Source organism: Xylocopa sonorina, chromosome 2 (genome assembly GCF_050948175.1).
Source record: "Xylocopa sonorina isolate GNS202 chromosome 2, iyXylSono1_principal, whole genome shotgun sequence".
Classification (NCBI taxonomy): domain Eukaryota; kingdom Metazoa; phylum Arthropoda; class Insecta; order Hymenoptera; family Apidae; genus Xylocopa; species Xylocopa sonorina.
The window spans coordinates 14,249,844-14,271,435 of NC_135194.1; the positions used below are offsets into that span (position 1 = coordinate 14,249,844).

At 49.7% G+C, this 21,592-nt stretch overlaps 2 protein-coding genes across 7 annotated transcripts in view; one reads left to right on the plus strand and one right to left on the minus strand.

Moving 5' to 3' along the window:
• The window catches only part of LOC143432840 (glutamate receptor ionotropic, kainate 2), a 109,352-nt gene that overhangs the window by 8,117 nt on the left and 79,643 nt on the right, over positions 1-21,592 (minus strand). For all 6 annotated transcript variants that reach the window (XM_076909762.1, XM_076909759.1, XM_076909760.1 and 3 more), the window contains exons 8-15: positions 20,190-20,342; positions 12,806-13,009; positions 11,952-12,155; positions 10,161-10,265; positions 9,580-9,837; positions 3,895-4,092; positions 2,402-2,627; positions 791-955 (exon numbers count right to left, since the gene is read on the minus strand). In XM_076909762.1, coding sequence (XP_076765877.1) covers positions 791-955; positions 2,402-2,627; positions 3,895-4,092; positions 9,580-9,837; positions 10,161-10,265; positions 11,952-12,155; positions 12,806-13,009; positions 20,190-20,342 — 1,513 coding nt within the window. The remainder of the gene's footprint in view (positions 1-790; positions 956-2,401; positions 2,628-3,894; positions 4,093-9,579; positions 9,838-10,160; positions 10,266-11,951; positions 12,156-12,805; positions 13,010-20,189; positions 20,343-21,592) is intronic.
• The window catches only part of LOC143432839 (glutamate receptor ionotropic, kainate 2), a 257,821-nt gene continuing 252,565 nt past the window's right edge, over positions 16,337-21,592 (plus strand). The window contains exon 1 of the mRNA XM_076909758.1: positions 16,337-16,340. The gene's annotated coding sequence lies outside the window, so the exon portion shown is untranslated. The remainder of the gene's footprint in view (positions 16,341-21,592) is intronic.

The following is a 21,592-nucleotide window of genomic DNA, read 5'->3' on the forward strand; positions in this document are numbered from 1 at the left end:
AGCTCGCAACGAAACTAATGATTTTGTTCTATAGATGCTATAGATACGAAATGGAATTTTAGAACGGGCCAAATTGTTGATCAATCATTGAAATTTCCGTCAGAATTCAGAAACGCGCGTGTACTCGACTCGATTTGACGTTCCAACGTTACTGCGATTATCGTCGAGCAACGCAGACATCGTTGTATTTCAATGAACCACGCCCTCGATATTTTTGATACTCAGATATCGTTTCGTGATTACATTTTTCCGAAACATTTACCGCTTAATATCGACGTTGTACGATAAATACAATTCGTTTCGGCTGAAGGGGCATCATTAAACGGATTTTATTCCGAAAAATACCATCGCGGGTGATATCGTTCGCGTTACTTCGATACATTTACATCTAATTAACGAACCTTCTATTTATCCAATCTCAAACCATCAAATTATTCGAACAACGGAGTTTGTACATGGTAACATAATATCATTTTTCGAATCTGCGTAAGAATATTTCCCAGCTTGGAACTCGGGTTCGCTCATCGCCCTCCGCTGAAATTTACAGTAAAAAGAACCGCGGAATCTCTTCGCCATCAGGCGAAACCGCTGATAACTTGGACTAAAAAAAACTTCAACCCTTCCTCCCTTCGCGAACGTCAGATAAAGCACCTTACTTTTTCCCCACGGCGGTAAATTACACCGGCAGCCCGTTCTCGCGGCGACTTCTCCACCGCCACCTTTTTTACCCTCCACGGAGGGGGCGGTGGAGAAAAACGGTGGCGAAAAAATTTAATTCTCGTCGGCTCACCGATATTTTCGACTCCGAGCGCGTTCGCCTTGCTCTCCTTGCTCTTCTCGTCCCGGTTGCACACGTCCCCGGTGTTCTTCCACCACTTATCGTACAAAATCTGTATCACGCCCTTCTCCTGCAGCTCCAGGATCGCCAGCGATATTTTATCCCTCCAGGGCGAGCCTGCATATAAAACGGTTTCGTTAGATCTGGACAAGGTACCCTCTCCGATCTCAGCCAGCGTTCGCGTGGAACCGTCGTCTCGAGGAGCTGGAATTACCTACCCTGCGTCGTCCTTCTCCGGCTCCTGCAGACACGTTCGCGAGACGGAGAACCGAGGCGAGTTCCTCGCAGTTGATACAGGGTAAGTCGCGCGTACGCGAACCTGCGACTCGAGAGAGCGCATTGAAACACACGGACGCGTTAGTCTAATTAGGAAAATTGCCCGGCCCGACGGGGCAGCCTCGACGGGTGTAACTCTTACCTCGCCGCGAGGAGCCTGGTTATTGTGCGAATTTAAAATAGCCAGAGTCGCGCGTGCCGTCTCCGTTGGTTTCGACGCGTTAATTAAGCCGTCCCACGCTCTCGCGGCCGGAAGAGCAACGGACTTGGCCAAATTCGCGGCGAGAGCCGCGGAAGACCTCGGGTCTCGCGTTTCTCTCTGCTTCGCGGCTGTTCAACGCGATTTTTACCCGCGGCCCAACTACAAATCCGTCGACTCACGAACAATGCCGCGCTGCCCGCGCTTTCTCCGCGCGTGTGCCCGCTAAATTCATCGCTGAATTTCCACCGCTGAAAACCGCCGTCGAGAAATACCGGGAACGAACAATATTTACAGCCCCGTTTCCCACCCGGCTCGCTGGAGCGCCCTGTTTTCTTACGAGCGAACGCTGAAACGCATCAAACGGGTTTCACGTTGCAACGGTGCAACGTCCACCATCCTGGGATGTGTATCTGCGCGAGCATCGAGCGTCGACAGAATTATTGTTTGCGCCCACGGTGCTCGCGGATTAATCATGGCGGAAAATTAAACGAGAACGCGAAGAGTTACCTGCTGAAGGTATGTACATTTTACAGAGGATGATTCGTCCTGATAATTCGTGATATTAATATTGAGATAATTCCTCGGTTGGAAGAAATCACGCTCGCGAGAAATATACTTTTCACCAGCCTCTGTTCCCGTCGAGTACGCGTGTATTTCGTACTTTGAAATTCATTTTTCCGAAAAGTGATGTCGCTCGAATAACAAAAGGCTATTGTCCTATTTTGAGTCATAGAATTCCTCACCCTACGTTCGCACTACGGTCCAACGTGCAAGCGTGTCGCGCGAGAGCGTACAATTTAAATTTCAGAACGAAAGAGAGGGAAATGAATGGAGGTCAGAATTCTATACGCGACAGACAGAACAGACTCCACTCGTTTTAATCGGAAGCATTTGCTCGAACGTGGACGATTTGTGAATTGGTTAACTTTTTCGAGGAAAAGCGAGGTCCCTCTCTCAGGGCAAGTAGCGGTATTTCTAATAGAATATCCGTATGCATAGGAAAGTAGCTTTATCCGTGAATACAGAGGAGCCTTTATGGCAAGATCGAGCCGCGCGAATGGCCCTCGATTGTTTTCCGATATTACCTTTCGGGGTGGCAATCCCGTAGCCTTTGCTGTCCAACAGACCACCGATTTGCGTGAGATTGCAATCTCGTTGCACAGCGTAATCGAGCATGGTGGATTCCATCAGGAAGGCGTAGTCACCCTCGAGCACCCTCTTCACCCCGTCCTCGTAACTTTTCACGAACACGGACGGCGATTTCGTTTCCATGAACTCCCACATCTTCTTGTATATTCCGATCTTCGAGTCCTGTTATTTCGACAGAGAAACGTTGTTATCGGGCCTCGACTGTACTCCCGACTCGCCACGCTCGTGCGAGTAACGACGCGGTAAGTACAAAATTTCGAATTCACCGGGTTGCGAAATAAAAATTTAATACGCCGCATCTGAATTTTACGCCAGCGAATAAAACGTTGAAACTTCGCGCCGTTATTCTCTACTTTTCGCACGGACCCGGTCGCGCAACAGTTTTTCAGAATATTTATTTTCCAGCCGTCGGAGTGTTTCATTAACGTAACGATATTTTTGCCTCTTAGCGATCATTAATCTTGCTTTACATGTTTTTTTTTTTTTTTTTGTAACAGTCGTCTATCTCGATGCCAACGAACAGGGGAATTTAATTTGTTCCCTTTCATTCCGCCATTTATCGCGAAAGATGATTCCAAAGGGCGTGCTTTTTTATATTCTCGCAACCGATCTGACACTGTATTCTGTTCCGCGATAACCGTCGCTCTCGCTTCGGGAATAAGTGTAACAGAGGCAGCAGAATGCTGGTCCAATAACGTTATTAATATAACGTAACGGCGGTGCGCTGAAATGCTGTTCCGAATTTAATAACGTTAAGAGTTCGCGTTAAACTGCGGAGATCCAATAAAATGCCACGAATTGGAACACGCGTTCCAACCTCGCCGATACGAATGCCCCGCTATGATAATTAGTTAAATTTGTTTCGAATTACGGTCGTCAGGTTTATGGCTTTAATACTTGGACCGACGGAGGGGGGCTACGAATACAAACGTGATCCACGTTCGTCGAAATATTTGCAAAACGCGACTGGAAACACGGATGGAAGTCGTCGCTTCCGGTAAACCGCGCGGCGCCACGTTGCGATCGTTCGCGTGACGCTCAGAAACGTTAATTAACATCAACGTATCGGCGTTTCTGCTGGCGCTCGAAAGAAAATGCGACTGAAAATTTCTGTGAAATGAAAAACACCGCGAATACAATCCCTCAGATTTTCTTCAGGATGAAAACCTCCCTTCAGTTCGCACCTTCTCTTAGCCCGCGCGACTGGACTTATGTTTCCTCCATTATTCAAGGGAAACTTTCCCCTGGCAAGTGAGTTTAACTTGGCGTAACAATCCAAGAAGTCTCGTTATTTGGCAACTTTCCTTCGGTCGTCGACGATGCGACCCACTTTTCACCGGGACATTACTCAGATATCCTCGCTCCGTCGATTACCGTATATTTTTCATTATTCCAGGAACAATTTCCATCGTTCGTCCGCGATACTTACCCTGAAAAACGTCATCGTGCTCCCGCCCTCCAGCGTCCCGTAAGAGATCTGCGTCTGCTCGGCGAGATCGGCCGCGTTCTCGATCGGCGTGATCATTCTCTCGACGGTGAGGAAAGCGGCCAGGTTCGCCGTATAAGACGATATGATGATCAGCGTGAAGAACCACCAGATTCCGCCGACGATTCTCGTGCTGGTCGCCTGACAATCACGATCGATACCGTCGTTACTCGAAGAAAACAGTTTACTTCTCGCGAGCGATTCCTTCAAACGGAAGCCGTTTCAGCCACAGGAAATCGGAATCCTTTAATAACGGGGCAGCGAACGTGGGGTAGCGTAACAACGGATGGCGTCGAATAAATTCTGTTAATCTTCCCTCGAAACCCTCCCCTGTTTCGCTACAGGTATCGTTCCAGAAACTTTTTACAATTTCCTCCCCAAAGAACAACGAGTTACGTTATTATCCGAATTCCCAGCAACGAGTCAGCGGTGTCGACGATTGGATGGCGTCGTGATTTTGTTCGCGTGTCATGTAAATTTTTGCGGCCACGCGGTAAAGTAGATATAATCTAATTGCAAAAAGTTGAACGAACGACGTCCGCGTACGAAACGGAGAGAGCCTGGCTGTGGACGTGAGGCAATCAGTGTTGCCGAACCAGCAAACGTTGCCTCGATCTCCGTGCCAGGAAGCCCACAAAGAGCCACCGCGATCAATTGAAACCACGTCAGTGGGAGCATCGGGGCCGAGGGACGATTTAAGAGCACCGCGCCTCGGCTACCCCCGAAGAAGAATGCAATATGCGGTCTCATTTGCGGCCCGTCAGCCCCCTAATGGCGTATTTCGATCCATTAGACGTGGGCCGCGAGTCGATCGCTCGAACGATTATCGAGCTCAAGACATTTCTGAATAATCTCCTCTGCTCCTCACGAACCCATCCAACTTCTTCGTCTCTGAGAGAAGATTAACGAGCCAGATCTCTGATATTTTTAACAGAGTCGTTCCTGACGATCTCTCTGAAGACCTCTCTCAGTGTCTTCGACAACGCTCGCGAGAACGGGGTAGAAACCAGCCACGATGGTAAAGAAATCGCTCGCATTCCGATATTTACTTATATCGCCAGCGGTACCGAGTGGAGTATCGCGCGAACTCGGGGACTACGTCGCTCGACTCTATCTCTCCCGTGTCCCATCGGCGATACGACTCGGAAAATCTCTCGAACGATAAGTTTCGAGCGAGACCCGCGCACGGAACTCGCGTCCCTTCTCCCCTCTCGCGTGCTTATTAAAGAGGGTAGGAAGCGTCGCGTTCGTGCGGGTGTCTCGAGCGACCCGCCGGGATTCCTCGAGCATACAGCCGCGCAGAATCGCCGTTCCCAGGCGAGAAGTTCGCAACGACAACCCCGCATGTACACACATGTCACCAGAGCCGGCTAGCACCATATGTCGTACAGGTGTTCCGTGTCGTGTCGCATAACATTTTATGTCTGCGATCGTATGGAAAGTTCGCCTCGATGAAGAGGCGCGTCGAACTGTCGTTCGACGGTTTTAGGATCGCGGGGGATGAGAGACACCCTTCGCAGAGGCACTCGTCTCGCTTGAAAGCATGCTCTATAAGATGAATCGTTACTTCTACTTGGCGGCGTGTATCGTTGAAAAGTCTCTACGTACCAAAGCATCTGCGAGGCGAATTAAATTTTGATGACATCAGCTTCGTGAAGATTTCCAACTTGCGTCGTATAAAACGTTCCAAACCCCCTCTCGTCAGGGGTAACTTCGTAAACAGCGATTGCACGCAGTCTCGTCGGGGGTGGCGCGTTTTATTTTTATCGTCGAACGATGCAGTAACGCGTGAAATCGACGCAGTTCTCCAGCGTCCACCGCGCGACGGCTATAAAACACCACGCGGAAGGATGTCCTCCGCCCTATCGATCCGCCGCCCCCGCGACGAACGTTTATCGCCCTGTTTATGCGTGCCTGTCTGTAAAATCCTCGTACACGGATCGAAACTGGTGGACATCGTCCAGCGAGGAGGCTGCCTCCTCGGTTCTCTGCGCGAAACAACCCGCTCGCGTCGTCCACTCTATTTCCAAGAGCGTAAAATTTGCTCAAGCTCGGCAACGAAGCGCTCGAGGACTTTGGGAGGCGCGCGGTACCAGATTCGAAACGATCCTCGCGTTTAGCCGGACGGTCGGGAACGGGAAGCGTCGCCGATGAAACGATACGACGAAAATGAGGTGAACGGAAATGCGAGGTGCTTGGCTGCTATGTGCATGCAGGGGTGACATGCGATCTCTCGATACTCGATCGTTCTCATTCTGTCGAGATTCCCGTGACGTTCGTCGGTGTAACTGAATTTGATTAGGTCGATGGCTATCTTTCGTCCCGTGCTGTGCCCAGTTTCGTTTCAGTTTCTCAAGCGTGTGTCAAAGAAGGCACGTGCGCTAAGCGATCCACGTAAATACCCGAACATTTCGATGCCTTTATCCGACAAATTGCTCGTCGCGTATGGAAGAAGATATGTACCGTGTATTTTTGATAAAAGCAGTGGCCAAATTTATTATTGTAATCTGGAGTATGAAATTCTGTGCAATCATATTTTTGTTCAGTTAAATACGATTAAACACTCGGGTATTTATGTATCAAAAACCACACGAATTGAAACGCGGCTTAACGTGCAATCGTGTATGGTGAAATATGGTTTTAAAATACGCGCATTTAAATGCATGTGGAATGGAAACCTGTAGTATTACTTGTGGTGCGAAAAAAAACCTGCCGCTTGTAGGACTTTGTTTTTAATGTTCGGAAAAATATTTCCCGGATGGAAGTATGGAATTATTGGCTAATCCTCCGATGAATATAGCGTAATTTTTTTTCCACGTACCCGCCTAGTCAGAAGCGTATTTGTTTTCCTACGTACTCATATGGTGCTTGAAGCTTTCGAACGATCTATGCGAAGCTCGTTGGACTTTGATTACTACTTTAATTAAAGAAAAAAATCCACGATCAATGCCTCGGAACGATGAGTCTAATTCCTCCGGAAGAAACCAACAACCCCCAGGGTGGAATTCAATAACCGTATATCGCGAAGTGATGCCATAAAAGACCTCTCGAGCCTCTCGTAATACTCGGTTACTCGTTCCATTTTTCATTTCCCGCGAGGTTGATAAAGTTCCGTCGTTCCTAACTTTCCGTCAGACATCTGGTGTACGCGTACGAACGAGAAAAAAAAAAAAAAAACAGAAAAAGAGAGAAAAAAAATGAACCAACTTTCAGTGCGATACGTCGAACAATCTCGTCGTGATTAAAAGCGACAGTAACTCGCGGAGACACGAGGAGAAACTAGAGGGTAGGGTCTATCGACGGGGTCTTGCGAACGCGACCCCGAAGGAAAACAAAAAACTGGATGAAAATAAGAAGAGAGGGGAAAGAGAGACGGCGTTGTTCCCGTAATTGTTTGGCGAATGAAACGTACCAGGCTTTCCGTGACTGGTTCCGGGCATACTCTTTCCTAAGCGCGCAGTTAGGGGCTGCGAGTGTGCATCCACACGTACGGCTTTTATGACAACATCGCGAATACCAGGGGCTGGTTTTAAACGGACGCCTTTACAAGCGGATAACGTCGTAACGAGGTAGAAGTTAGTTCACGCGGGCACCCTTTCACGCGACTGTTCGTTCCTCTTCCTGCGTGGTCCCTTTTTTTTTTCTAGCCCCGTTTAAATCACACCGGCCAGGTTTCATTACCAATCACGAGTTAACATCGCCTGCTGCCTTTTACTCCCGTAAATCAACGGATTCAAAGGGAACAATGCGCGGCGATGTTTGACAAGCTATTAATTTCTATGATTCATCGTGTCGCCGTATCAGGGAACTGTTGTTTAAAATAATCCGCTGGCGCGTGCGCGCGCGAGGGCTGTCCGAAAAACGGCGATTTCGAGGGATAAAAACGAGCTGTACATCCAACGAGCTTACGCGGATCCGTTTCAAAGGGTTTCGTTTGTTCGAGCGATCGTTCTCGATAGCCGACTCTGTTTGGTGACACGTTTACCTTGGGGTTGAGGTCGCTGCCCTGTTGCATAAGCGTGCCGACCGTAAACCAGAAGCTGTTGGCCAGGGTGAACTCGTTGACCGTCCTCAGCAGAGGAATGTCGTCGCTGTCAGGATCCAACGCGCTCACGTGACCACCCTGATGACGTCGGGACCCCCGCCAAGTGGTGCGAAATTTCAAGGACAATTACACAGGCTATCCCCGAGGCTAGCGGTTAACAGCGCAGCTGGAGGGTCGTGAATACAACACGCGCGACGTATCTACGGTAGTTGAACGGTACTGCTGAACTGCCCCTCGATACGGCCACTCTCGATAGCATCGACGACGTGTTCGCGGTAATATCGAATTTACTCGAAATACGAACGCGGCTGTTCGAAGAAAAATTGCGCGATGATAGTCGCCAAAAAGCGTTAACGTCGAAGTTCGCGGCGATATTGAAATTCTGGTGATTATCGCGTTATCAGGTTTCCACGATCGCTCGTCCCACGCCACGACTCTCCTCCGCAACCGTTTGACCGATTCAATCCCATGGCTTATCGGCACCACTCGACGAGAGCCTACCTGCAGCGGACATTTGCAGCTCGGGCAGGGTGTCGGTTCCACCCATTCGTAAGGCGAGAACCTCGCCACTATCCAAATCGTTAAGGACACCATCACGTAAGCGCCCAGCATGGATAACCAAATCTCCACGGCCAGGGGATTCATGAACGAGAACAGCCTCGACGGCGTTCGCCCGGAAACCTGAAGCAATTACACGTATTTCCGGATTACCAGTCCCCGAACTTCTCCACCCCGCTTTTTGCCCCGATAAATCTCAACACCGTGTCTACCGACTACACGAGACCCACGCCTTCCTCCGCGACCTCCTCGTTGACCGATTTTCTCGCGTCGTCTCGCGATCCTCGAGCGAGACCTCTTTCCGCGACATTTATTCGCTACCGTTTCGCGCGGACTAATTCCTCGAGGATAACAGTTCCGTGGCTGGGCCGTGCCGTCAGCCCACGTGAATGCCCCGCGCAACGGCGATCCTTTATCTCGCTGAAATCACGGATCCTCCTTTCTATTCTTCGACCCGTCAAAAGCCACGGAGGGGACACAATAGCCGAGCTTGAACAGAAGCGGCTGAGTTCAACCCGTGGACACCCTTTTATCCCTTCGCCTTCCTCTTCCCGGTCGTCAGCCGAAACTGGGCCGCGGCTTGGTCCCGATATTCGAGTCACGAGAACCCGGCCGGAATCCGTCGAGCGATACACAGCCGAGCGTTTCGAATGTCACCGAGGCCCGTGGAACCACCGCGACGACAACCGGTGCTTTCAGATGTCACAGCTTCTGATTTTCTCGTACCCGCTTCCGCGCCATCCCGCGGAAGACCGTTCGAGGAACGGGGAATTATTCGCAGCGGCCAAGGAGCGGAAATAATCGTGCAGCTGTGTTCGTGGACCGAGCGACGAATTAACGTCTGAATTACGTCAAGATCTGGGAACGGTAGCGTGATCCGTGTAAAGGAACACTCGTTCGCAGCTGGAACGAGGAAGAGGTGTAGGTAGGAAGGATTTTTGGGGGTTGGTTTCGAACCAGCGCGACTCGAGGCGGTCGAAATTCGTTAGAAATAGTCCAGTGGCGGAGCACCTCGTTGAGTGTACCTTGGGGTTGAGCCCGCTGCCCTGCCTAAGGAACGTGCCAGTGATAAACCAGAAGCTGTTGCTGACGGTAAACTGGTTCTCGACGACGTCGCTCTCGGCCAGGCACGGGTGCGGATTGTTCCACTCGTACGGGCTGAATCGAGCCATAACGAAGAGGGTGAAGCTGACCAGCATGTACGCGGCCAGCACGTACAGCCAGATCTCGACGGCCAGCGGGTTCATGAAGGAGAACAGCCGCGTTGGCTGGCTGGAGGGCACCTAAATTACGTTACGCTACGATTTTAATTAAAACGGATCCCGTGCCGCTTTCCCGCCTTCGGGCGGCCTTTTCCCCGAGCAACCGTTGCACGCTCGTGGATCGGTTTCATCGAGAATATCGTCCTCCCGTTACTCCTCTCGTCGCATCGCGATCGAGGACGTTTCAAAGTCCCGTGGATTCCATGCGTCGTCGAGCGTGTTAACTCGTCAGCTGCGAGGCTCATCCGTCGGAACGAGATTCTCGACGGTTTACGCTACTTTCCGTCGTGAATGCGAGTGTCGCACAGCGAGGTTTACCATAACGATGGACAACAATGACTCACCTTAAACAGAATCCCGATACCGAGGTTCATGAACGGCTTGGTGAAGTCTATCACGCTCTCCCGAGCGTAATTGATCGTCATAGAGGCAACGGCCAAGTCCGCTCTCTGCGAGCAGAATAAAAAGAAAAATAGTGATTAAAGAGAGAGAACCCGTCTACATTAATTCCTCGTGATAATAAATAAAATTAAGAATTTCTGCACGCTCTCGCGGCGTTTTATCGGGATTCCCCATCGAAATAGAGAAAGAGATAAAAATCGAGAGGCGCTCGTTAATCGTTCGACGAAAATAATCGAGCAAGATTAGCCTGGCGAATATCCTGAACTCGGCAAACATTTGCGTTGCAAAATAGCGCGTGCATTTTTTAGAACCGACAGAAACAGTCGGGTCACCGTCGATGACGTCTTCACGTCGAAACGATCCTTCTACCGACCTGTTTCTAGGTTGTGGCGACGGGCTCTTTCGTCGAGGACAGATTGCCCTGCATCTTTTATAAGCCGACGATCTTCGAAATTCATCGACTATTCGTGCCACAGTCGCGATTAAACGCGAGGAACGCTAGTCCGCCGCGAGCCATCGGCAACCTTGACGCCTCGAGGTGACCACGGTTACCTTTTCACCGCGAAAATCTCCCCTCTCCACTCTCTACACGTTACATCCTCTTTTTCACCCGTTCGACCTTGCATACTCGAAGCTTCTGAGGTTGGTTCTCTGCATAGTCGCGTCGCTTGCTCGACGTCTGACCATATACGCGGCTATGCTACTTACAGTCGCTGCTTTTGTACAGATTCGCTCTGTTACTGCTTCGATCGTGTCGTTCTGCGTTAGCCACGAAGGAATGGAATCGTAACGAACGGCAGTGAACGTGGATCGATGCATAATTTAATAGTATAGCTTCTATAGGGTGCGATATCATTGTGTAACCAATGGAAATGCGGGTAATTCTGGCGGTTGGCTTTAACGATCCGGTATATCGTCGCGTGTACAGCAACTGTGGCAGCATCCAGTGTGGGATAATCACACCGTCGGCTGTGTTGGTATCGATATCGTGATACACCGGTGATATTCTTCGCGGCGCGATCGATCGCGAACAATAGCGATGGGTCGGGTTCATAAATTACCACGCCGGCGGTCGACTACGTGAAATTTTGATTTAATAACCGCGTCCTTTTACAATTCAGATGTCACGCGGCAGCATCTGCCCGGCGGCCTCTATGAATCAGAATATCCGATACGTCCCAGGCCGTTAGAAAACTGGAAATTAGATGCTCCTAGCAGGACCGCGGCATGCATAATGAAATTCTAGTCGAGATTGATTTATTGTGACAGGACCCGGCCGGCTGCTTTGCATATACAATTTCCCGCCTTCCGACCCACCGCGCTTGTTATTTTTCCCTCGTGGAAACATGTAATTTCATCAAACCTACCGGGTAACTCGGCTACCGCCACGGTAAGCACTGCCGTGATGCGCTTCCGCCTGTAATAAACCTGGCGCTGAACGTAAGTACGTATCGGGTTTCGCAAAATTTAAATTTCCATTGAAAACCCTATCAGGATTAAACCAGGATCCGTTCAGACGTTCCGAGCATCCGCGAGGAAGAAGGATCGTTATCGACAGCGAAGGATCGTCTACGATATATATATATATACAAGTCTATCTAATATCACAGTCGGGAAGAGCAATCAGGTTCATCGACATCGACGTTAACGCAACCCCTGGAACGACGGGAACAGAACCTCGGCTCTTTACTCTGCGCTGCAAACGGACCGCGACCGTTCTCCCCTCTTCTTACCTTCTCCATCAGCTCCCTGACGATGCCGTTCCACTCCTTGGTTTTCGGATCGTAAACGCCGTACATGTGATCGGGCACCAATCGTATGGCGTATTGGAAGCCGACCTGGCCGGCGATCCACTTGAGCAGATCGATGCAGAAACCCTCGAACCTCGCGTTCCCCGTTAGATTCTTGTCTTCCTTCACCATCACGTACGGTTTCTCCTGCGAAGGATAACGTTCCCTTTGATGGATCACCCGCACGCGGATTTGTCCAAGATGAATCGAACGGAATGGGCGAGGAAGGGCAGCTGCGAAACTCAGAGGGACGTTTTTCTCTTTACGCGTTATCAGAGGGCGAGAAGGGAAAATATTCTTGCTCGAGACGATAAGGAAAGTACGAGGCGTACACAGCGTCTCCGTGTCATCGGACGGTTCGTCTAATTCGAACGGTTCTGATGGAAGCTCGTGACTTCACTCCACCCTCTATCATTCCCGCGCCTTTCATCTTGGAAAATGGAGGAGGCGAGACGTCGCATCTCCGCGAGGGTTCTCTTTTGATAGTCGGACTGGGTGAAATTAGTTTCTCCCGACGAAATGGGCTCTCCTGGCCCGTGCGCGCCACGCGAAAGTAATCGAAGATCAAATGGATGCATGTTGACACCGATTGCCGCGAGATAAATCGCGTCTCGCGAGAGCCATCTCACGAGAATTAAACGCCGGGCATTAAACTCGGCACGCGATTGTACAAAGTGTAAGACTGTGATTTAAGGACGTTTTACGGGGTAACGTTTCGCGTTCGAGCGAAGAATTTTACGGTTAACGACCGTGTCGGGACGTGATTCCGGAGCTTATGCGAGCATCACCGCGATTACCTCTCTCGTCATAACAACCAGGGTGATATTAGTGGCGGAGGTCTCGTAAAAAGCACCAACGTCGGTCACGTTAACGCCCGATCCAGGCTTCCACTCCCCCACCTTCACCAGCTCCTCCTTCTTCAGCTTGAGCAGATCCAGCTTGAAGTTGCTGCGCTTCCCTTCGTTGAACTCGATATGTCCGGTTAGGCCGTGTAAGCCTGCCTGCGAACAGAAATGTTCGTAACCCTAAATTCCAGCTCGGGATGCAACCCTTTGGTTCGATGATTTATGAAATCACGCAACAGGCCTGTTCATTCTCTGGCAATTTAACCTGGCGCTTAATTAAAAATGAATCGACGTTTTTAATTAAGGAATTTTGACATCGATTCGTAACCGGATAGATTAACAATCTACCCGAATACCACGCAGATGAATAGCCACGCCACTCCAGTCGCACGATCGACCGTCAAGCGGCACGATTAATCGTTAGATCGCTACTCGACCCCGCCAATTCTCCAGCGCATAATTACTCGACAACGAGACACCGGCGTTGTTCTACGTTCCAGCGAATTATCGACAGCCACCGTGGAAATCGTCTTCGTTAATTGTCACCTGCGCGCAGGGATCCGCGCAATCTACGAAGCCTCTTCGTCGCAGAAACGCAGCGATCGTTTATTACGTGATACTTTCCAGCCAGAGTTTCTTTTTTATCAGCCAAGCGACGTTGCCAGGAAACGCTGCGACTAAATTCCTCCCGTCCTCTTCGACGAGCCATCTCGTTGGAAATTCGCGATCTCGTTGGAAGACAGTGGGAATAAAATCTTCTTATTTCCCCGCGATCTCTATCGCAGCGGCGTTAACCAGAGTCATTCTTTCGCTAGACCACGCGTCGCAAATGTCACTTTGCGAAAGTTACATCGATTCAACGGTACTCGCGTTCCACCTTGGCTCTCGAAATCCTTTGATTTCCACATCTCTCGCTCTTGAAACAATTTCCTCGCGGAGAAATGCTTCTTGGGAACGGGGATACATCGAGACCGCTTTCCAACCGGTTCACCATCTCAAAGGTCGACAATTTTATCACTCGTACCCGCGTCTGCAAAAGGCCGCGGAACATGGCAATAGAGATGTTCTCTGGTGGAACGTTAACTCCTTCCGGTTCTACAAAAAAAAGCCATTGTATTTGTGCGAACGATACGATCGATTGGAAGAATCGCTTGCGCGAAATCTTGAATATGACGCGGTCGATTGTCGAACCGGTTTCAGGACCGAGCGCCGACCGGAAGTGACCGGTACAAGGCGCGCCGTATTTCCACGAGCCGCGCGTTGTTACTGGCCCGGCGGACTCGTCTGTTAATTGCTTCCGCGTCTACGCCCCGGGTTCGTGTAAAATTGCGAACACGTTCTCGCGCGCACCAGCTGTCATGGAAACGGGAACACGGAGGATCTTTCGGATGTTCCGCTCGTTTCGCCCCGTCGGATGCTCCCGCGAGCTTCCTTTTTAAAGGCTCACAATGGAGGCTCGAATAAATCTCGGCCGAATTTGTATTGTACTCGCTGATAAAGGTGTTTTACGATGTAGAATTTTTTTTTCCGCCCCTCCCTGTACCTGATGAAAGAGCATTACCGGAAATTTGATACGGTGGGGGTTTGATTTACGAGCCGGAACCTGCCGAAACTTTTTCCCCCTCGCCGTGTAAAGGATCGAGCCACCATTTAATACGGCTGGTGTACATTGGTTTTTTTATTTCAGGTTCAGCGGCGATATCCAATAGAGGTTGTTCCAGTTTTCGTTTCTCCTAATCAGCTCCATCGTCGAAAGAGTTCGAAGAGAGTCTTGGCCGTTGGTTACGCGTTCCACAGTTGCCAACGTCGAACGGTGGTTGCTAAAGAGCCACTTCCGGCTCCAGTAATTCGCGGCGAGAGGCAAGCGGCGCGTGCGTCCCTCGCACAACGGACGGAACGCGGTGAATTACGCGTTCCGTAAACTTGCACTTTGAGGCAGCCGCCGGTGGTAATGTTGGCGCGCGACCCAACAGTCTCGCCATTTTACGCGCCACGTGTCAAGGGTGAAACGCCGCGCACTTTTTTCCGGCACGCGCGCCGCGCACGGAATACCGCCACTGGCTTGTTTATTTCGTTCCAGGATCCCTTGTGTTTCCGTCTTGTTTGCGGGGCGGTCTCAAAACGCCGCGGCCGCTTCGCGAACGAATCGCTTTCATCATTCGACGCGGGCAAATTTCGTTGTTCGAGCGATGAAAAGAATTGCAACAACCGCGGGTCACGTGAAACGCGGGACGAAAATGGAACGTACGCTGGGCTCGTTAAAAGTAACGCGCGCCCGTTGCGTTTCCGTAATTTAGAGAATTCACGGCGTACGTACGTGTAGAGGAGCGTGGCGATGTGGAAAATCGTCGCTGTCTTCGAGTTCTCAATTATTTTGAAGAATCGAGGAGACTCTTTTAGAAGCGCGGACGAAACGGTTAGAGATGCTGGGATAATACGCGAAAAACCGCTTTCGGGTGCATATTTCGTCCAGGAAATTCTCGCGAATCGTTTCTAACGTCGTCGCGTTTTTCGTGCCTCCGTTCCCTGCCATCTGTCAATCCGATTTCCATTCCACTCGGACCGTACGAGTTGATCGAAGAGTTCAATCACCCTGTCGTTCGATTTCAAAAATGACCACGCCGCTTTGCGTTTCAATTCGAGAATGGCAAAGAACGATGCGCATCCCGATCATTTCGCGAAATTCAATTTTCGGTCGCGCGTGGGATCGATTTTGCGAGCGGTACCCGCGCGTTCCCTCTGTCGCGCGGGTTTATTCAATTTTCGCTCGTTCAGATTAGGTCAACGCTCGTCCCACGCGGGGTGAAATATAAATATTTAGCTTCCGCCGTGGGCCACGGTGACTACGGGGCTTAGAAAATCATCCGAATCGCGAAGGACGAGAGTATTTAGCGGGCAAACGTTTGTCGGTTAGTCAGCGGCAGCCGGAGGCAAATATGGCCTGTCCGCGCGCTAAATTTCCCGTTCATTTACCAAGGAAACTGTTTCATTTACGCCGAATATGTTCCGCGCAAGTTCATTAATCGATACGTGACCGCGGAACGAACGCACGAACGCTAGCCATCCCCTGATTTCACCCCCGATGAATCATAGGGGTGTGGGTACGTGTACAGCGTTCTCTTTTTGTCACCACCCTCTGAAACACCGAACTGTATTTTTATCCTCCACGTTCTACGAATGCGAACGAATAAAACTGAAAAGTGCCATTTTTTCAAAACAGAAAAGTGACGATTTTAATATAGTACTAATTACAAAGATGCGATCAGACGCATAAAACTCGTGTCTATTTAATCTCACGAGCATCCCGTCGCTTCGTCGCTGGTCAACCGGTTAATTTATCGCGTGGCAACGTCAGTCGATACGCGACAGCGTTTTCACGGTTTCATTAGTAGATACTTGGAGACTCGACGCAACTATTCAAGCGAACCCAGTTAATTCTCCGTTATTACCGCTGCCCATTGAAACAACCGCATTGTCCCTGGTCATTGTTATTCCATGACCGAATAATTCCGCGTCTTCAACAATCCCGTTCAAGCTAACACGGTGGGAGGGGTGGAAAACGGTAATACTCCCGTTTCTCTATCGAACGGAATCCAGAGAGCGACCGCTCGAAACCTGTATTCCGAACGCGTGTTTCTCCTGATTAGGTAACCCGTAGTCGAGCGTGGCAAAGAGGATCCCGGGCGCAGTCTGTCCAAAGTCCGTAATTCGCGCGCGCCCACGGTAAATTTCGAACGGCAAAGCGGAAGTTCGCGAGTTCCACTGTGCGGCGTGCCGCCAGAACTTGCCTGGTACTTGAACCGTGGCCGCAATATTCACTTAATAAACCCAGCCACGAACGTTGTCCGAGCGCACGTGAGTCAGCCGAGTTACGAGCGCACGGGAGCACGTGTTACTCGTGCCACTCGACGACGAGGACAGTCGAAGCTTCAGCCTCGAAGGATCCGAGTGGGAATCGGAGTTACTCGAACGGAACGTAGGAAATGGACCGTGCAAAGGCGCGTCAGAGCAGAGAGGAGGGAACAAGGGTCGCAGAGTACGGTTCGACTCGACCGAAGGTACGACCGTGTACGATGATTCGTTCGATGGGATCGAAGGATCAGAGGACGAGGAGACGAATTTTAAGAACCTGCGGCAAATCTGATCGATTGAATCGTTCGATTTCTTCGTCTGAAACCACGCCCAATTCTTAATCGTATTAGCCACATTTGCGTTTCATAACGCGCACCCTACGATCGAACGGACGTGCAAATATGTGGTATCCCTCGAGTTCACGAGGGGGAAGCAGAGATATTCGAGGGTCGAAGATGCTCGATGCGATATGACCGGTATGATAAAGGGAGGGAAATGTATGTACATATACGACGCGACGGCCGGCAAACTGTGCGAGAGTGAAACTAGGAATGGCTAAGAAAGTGGAGGAGGGACAGAAGGCACGGATGGTCCGTTCTCTGTAGCTATTTGTTAAATACGCTGTTCAATTATTCATGTGTCAACACGCCACCGCCGTCGCCGCTGCCACGTATCCCGGTTAGAGTTTGCGGTTTATCGTTGGACGCTTACCAATCGGAATACTTCCAGGAAGAGGAATATACCTTCAACCATTTGTCGAGATATCCGCGATTTCACTTCCTTGTACCCCTTCGGCTTGGTGGAGGTTTTTTCCTCGTTTTTCGTCGCGAAAGGTCTTCCACAGTCTCCCGCGGAACACGATATTTGCATTAGACGACCGTTCTCTGTCGCGTCTATGCGGTATCGCGAGAATTTCCCTCGTCCTACCAAATTTCTTCTGATTTTCTCATCGCTATTGCCCCTTTTCCGTTGACTATGGATGCCACGAGCCAGTAACAGTGTTGTATAGCTCTGGTCTAGAGATATGCGTATAAATAATTCAATCCGCGTTAGGTTCCCCTACGAATAAGCTCCCCTTGTAAGTTGCCTCCTGGTTCCACCGTCCCGATAAACTTTGCAACGGCCCGTTTCTTTCAATTTAGCGAGGGCAGAGCGTTACTCGCGCTTCTCATTGTTTTATCGCATCCGATCCACGTCGAGGCTCGCGCGTGCCTACATCAGATATAATATTTCACCGCGTTTGCTCGACAAACATTCCGACATCACGTTCGCCATTGAAATTTAATCGAAACTGGCCGGAGTTTTATTTACAAATTTCCAGGTCCGTTTGTTTTTCATCGTTACGTCGTCGACAAACAACCGGAAATGTATTTTTATCGGTGAGTTTCGTCCATCTTTTCGTCCCCTGTTTACTCGTCGCGAACGTACCTACCCCCGATCAAGAATGCGACGATGTATCGAAGGAGAAGATATTCGAACGGATCCTTTTTTCTCTTAAAAGCAAGGCCTTCTAAATCCACTTCCGACCGTTCAATTACTCGAGCAATGTCCCCTTTCCAGTCTGAAATGGAACTAACGCTCAGAGAGAGCTTTCGACTCCGTCGGACCGAGCTAACCCGAAAAACCACCGCGTGCTTATTTCTGCTGGGTGAAGAATTCTCTCCAGCTGCTCATATCGTCCTCGAATAACCTCCAACTTTCGCGTTCCCGTGGAACGGAGTACGGCAAACATCGGATGCGGCCAGAAAATCCGTAAACAACGCTCTCGGTTCCAGCCACGATTTCTTCGTTGCGCGACTACCGAGTGCTACTAACGGGCGATATTTATTCCTCGATCGTTTCGCGTGCTTTTTACCACTGTCTGAATGGACTCGCTCCTCTCGTTGATTAGAGCCGCTCGTGGGAGTTTCCAAAACTTCTTTGCCTCCACTTTTCGCGGCAGACATGTCGCGTGGCGCAGGGACTCGCTTCTTGTTTATGCGACGCTGTGCAATTAAGGAGAACGGAAGTGTTAACGGGGTCTCGTCCGAGGCAGCTTTTGTTTCAGCGACCCTGCCGGATCGTAAATCATCCCTCACGGGTTCCAGTATACCGGGTGGTCTTGTAAGATGTGAAGAAGTATGCGGGACGATAAAATGTTCGAGTCGCTCGTCGTGCATCCTCGACGATTTTCAGACGGTGCCGAGTCGGAATCGTTCGACGGAGCGAGAGTAATGAAATCACTTCCCAAGGAGTTCTTCGAGCCAGTCGAGGGCGCCTTTGTGTGCGCTGACTCTAGAGCCATACTTTTAGCGAGCTAATTTGCTTGCTTAATACATCAGACGCTCGCGTACAGGTGCGCGTAAATTAATGCAAGGAAAGTTTGGAAGTGTTGCGGTCCGAATGGAGCTCGGATAGTCGCAGTTTATATCGAGTTTATTGAGAACAAGTCGAGCGGTCGCGTGGTTGATTCTCTGCGAAATGAAACGAACCAGGGGAGGATGTCACCAGGTATGTCTAATTAGAGGAAGAAGAAAGTGTAAATCGTTCCTCTCGACTTGTCTCATTACAAATAGTTATACCACGTAATATAATAATTTGATCGAGAAGTAATGTGAAATCTATTTTCATTCGAGAGTTTCTTTGAACGATCACTTAATACAAATTCCGTTGAAACATTCAATTTGCGCACAGCCATGAATTTAACCGAAGTCAACTCTATAGCTCCAGTCTTGTCAATGAGTCCGGCAAAGTAACAGGAAAGCGTGTTTCACTCGCAGCGTAAAATTGACACAGCGGTAGTTAGGTTTAAAATTAGTTGGTTACCAGGCACGAGTTTCACGGGTAACGGTGAACGTGAATGAAACAGGTCTGAATGGATGCGAATTTCGGGGCCTGTCCGTTCCTGCCGCGCTTCCACTTTTAATTTCCGTGCTCGAGAACCAGCCGGGAAAGAGAGAATCAAGAAACACTCCTCCGTCCATTAATTCCCTCAGCGAACTCGTGGTGCCGCTCTTTCAATCTGTGTTAATTGACTCTGTTAATTGAAACAAGGTTCGAACGTGGCGCGGCTGGGGCGTACGATCGCGAATCGATCTCAAGTCGAGGGCACGCTGGATAATGTATCGCAGAGCTTGTTTTCTTTCAATTATCCGGCTGAGAGTTCGTTTCGAGTTCTATGATTCTTCCGCGCGAGCTCTACGTCGATTCTTAACACATTTGCGTCCGTGAAACTTCGCCAGATTATTCGAGAAACTTCCCTCGGACTTATTTTATAAGTTCGCGATGGAAGTTCGTCATTGGCTTCCTTCAAAGCTCCTTCGTGGAACTTTTCCAATAGATTATACTCATCGAAACGGTCCTTTGTGATATTAAAACAGCGACGTCTTGTGTTTTAATTTATCCCCCCCGGGTTTCCGTTCCTGGGATTACTTCCGTAGCGCATTGCGTTCTTGCTGGTGTAAGCGGGCTAATTCGATAATGAAAAATTATAGAACGTACGTACGGCGTTAATGTAGTTGTAGAGGGAAACGCCATCGTCCCAGGGCTCCTCTTTCTCGCAGGACAAATTGGCGGGCCTAAGGTCGTGGCTGCTGTCCAACGCCGCCAAACCGTGCGCGAAAACCTGCACGCTGTCGTACACCAAAGCTGGTTCTGCCTGAAACATACGTTTCCCTTTGTGTGAGAACCTGTCTCTACTTCTAATTACGAATTCATTAAATAACGGTGAACTGGACGGTAAAATTGAAGGCGGAGGTATCTGTACGTGCTCAAAACAGACAGAATTATTTAAAACATCTCCACTTAATTATTGATACATTACAGAGCTTCGTTTCACGTTGAATATCCCACCGATGTTTTACATGCTTGCACCCCCATTACGTTGTAAAACAAGAAAGTGGACATTATCAGAGATACCCTAGGCGTAAAGGGAGTTTTGACAATAAATTTGTTCGAGCGAGCGCGTAATTCACCGCTAATCCCGATTACGGATACGTTGAATAATTAAAAAGATTTAACATCCAAATCGATAGGGCTTTGTCATGTCGAACCATTACTTCGTATTTCGTTACCCACCGGCTCCTTCCATATATGGATTTTAATACAATCCTTGGAAATCCATACGACAGAAAGCTTTAATTATCCCTTTCATCCGGCCTCGCACACATTAATGCAACACATCAACTCGCTACGCAGCCTTTCATTCGCAATTAATAATAATGCGAAACGCAATCCGTTAGAAATACCCTTTCCTCCCGTCCCTGTATCTCGGCGGTCTATTGTGACTGCTTGTCGAAACCATAGCCATCGAAAGCGGGAATTCTTTCCCTCTACAATGGTCTTTGGCTCATTCAAATCGGATCAACGATTCCCGAGGTATCGTCGTTCAAAGCGGACCGCAATTTTCGGCCGTTCCTCCGCTTCCGTTCCGCTCGCGCACCGCTCGCTCGCTCGCTCGCCCCCAGGAACGATCTACCTCAAACGCGTCACGCGTGCGCTGGTCAGTGACTGCGTATTTTTGACACTACTACGTTGATTGCGCACGCACTTCCGGGAACCGTAACCGGGTCACGCGCATTTCCGGGAATTGCCGCGCCATTCATTATCCTGCGGAGGCCGCGCTTTAAATCCCTGTATCTCGGGAACCAGCGGTCGTATCGAGACGGGACCAAGCGCGTTTTGAGTGCACCTTTGCGCGCGCGATGACTATTTCGGTCGTTACATTTTAATATTTTATCTGTGTTCGCAGTTTGAAAAGCATAATTATTGGAGTTCGAGTTCTGTAGTTGCGTTTGGTGTGATGATTTACGAAACACTTACCAAGGCAGTTTGAATTGGCAGAATCTTGTGGGTCCATTGCTGCTACTTCCGGATTCACTGACTATTACTCGAATTTTTCTATTCCTC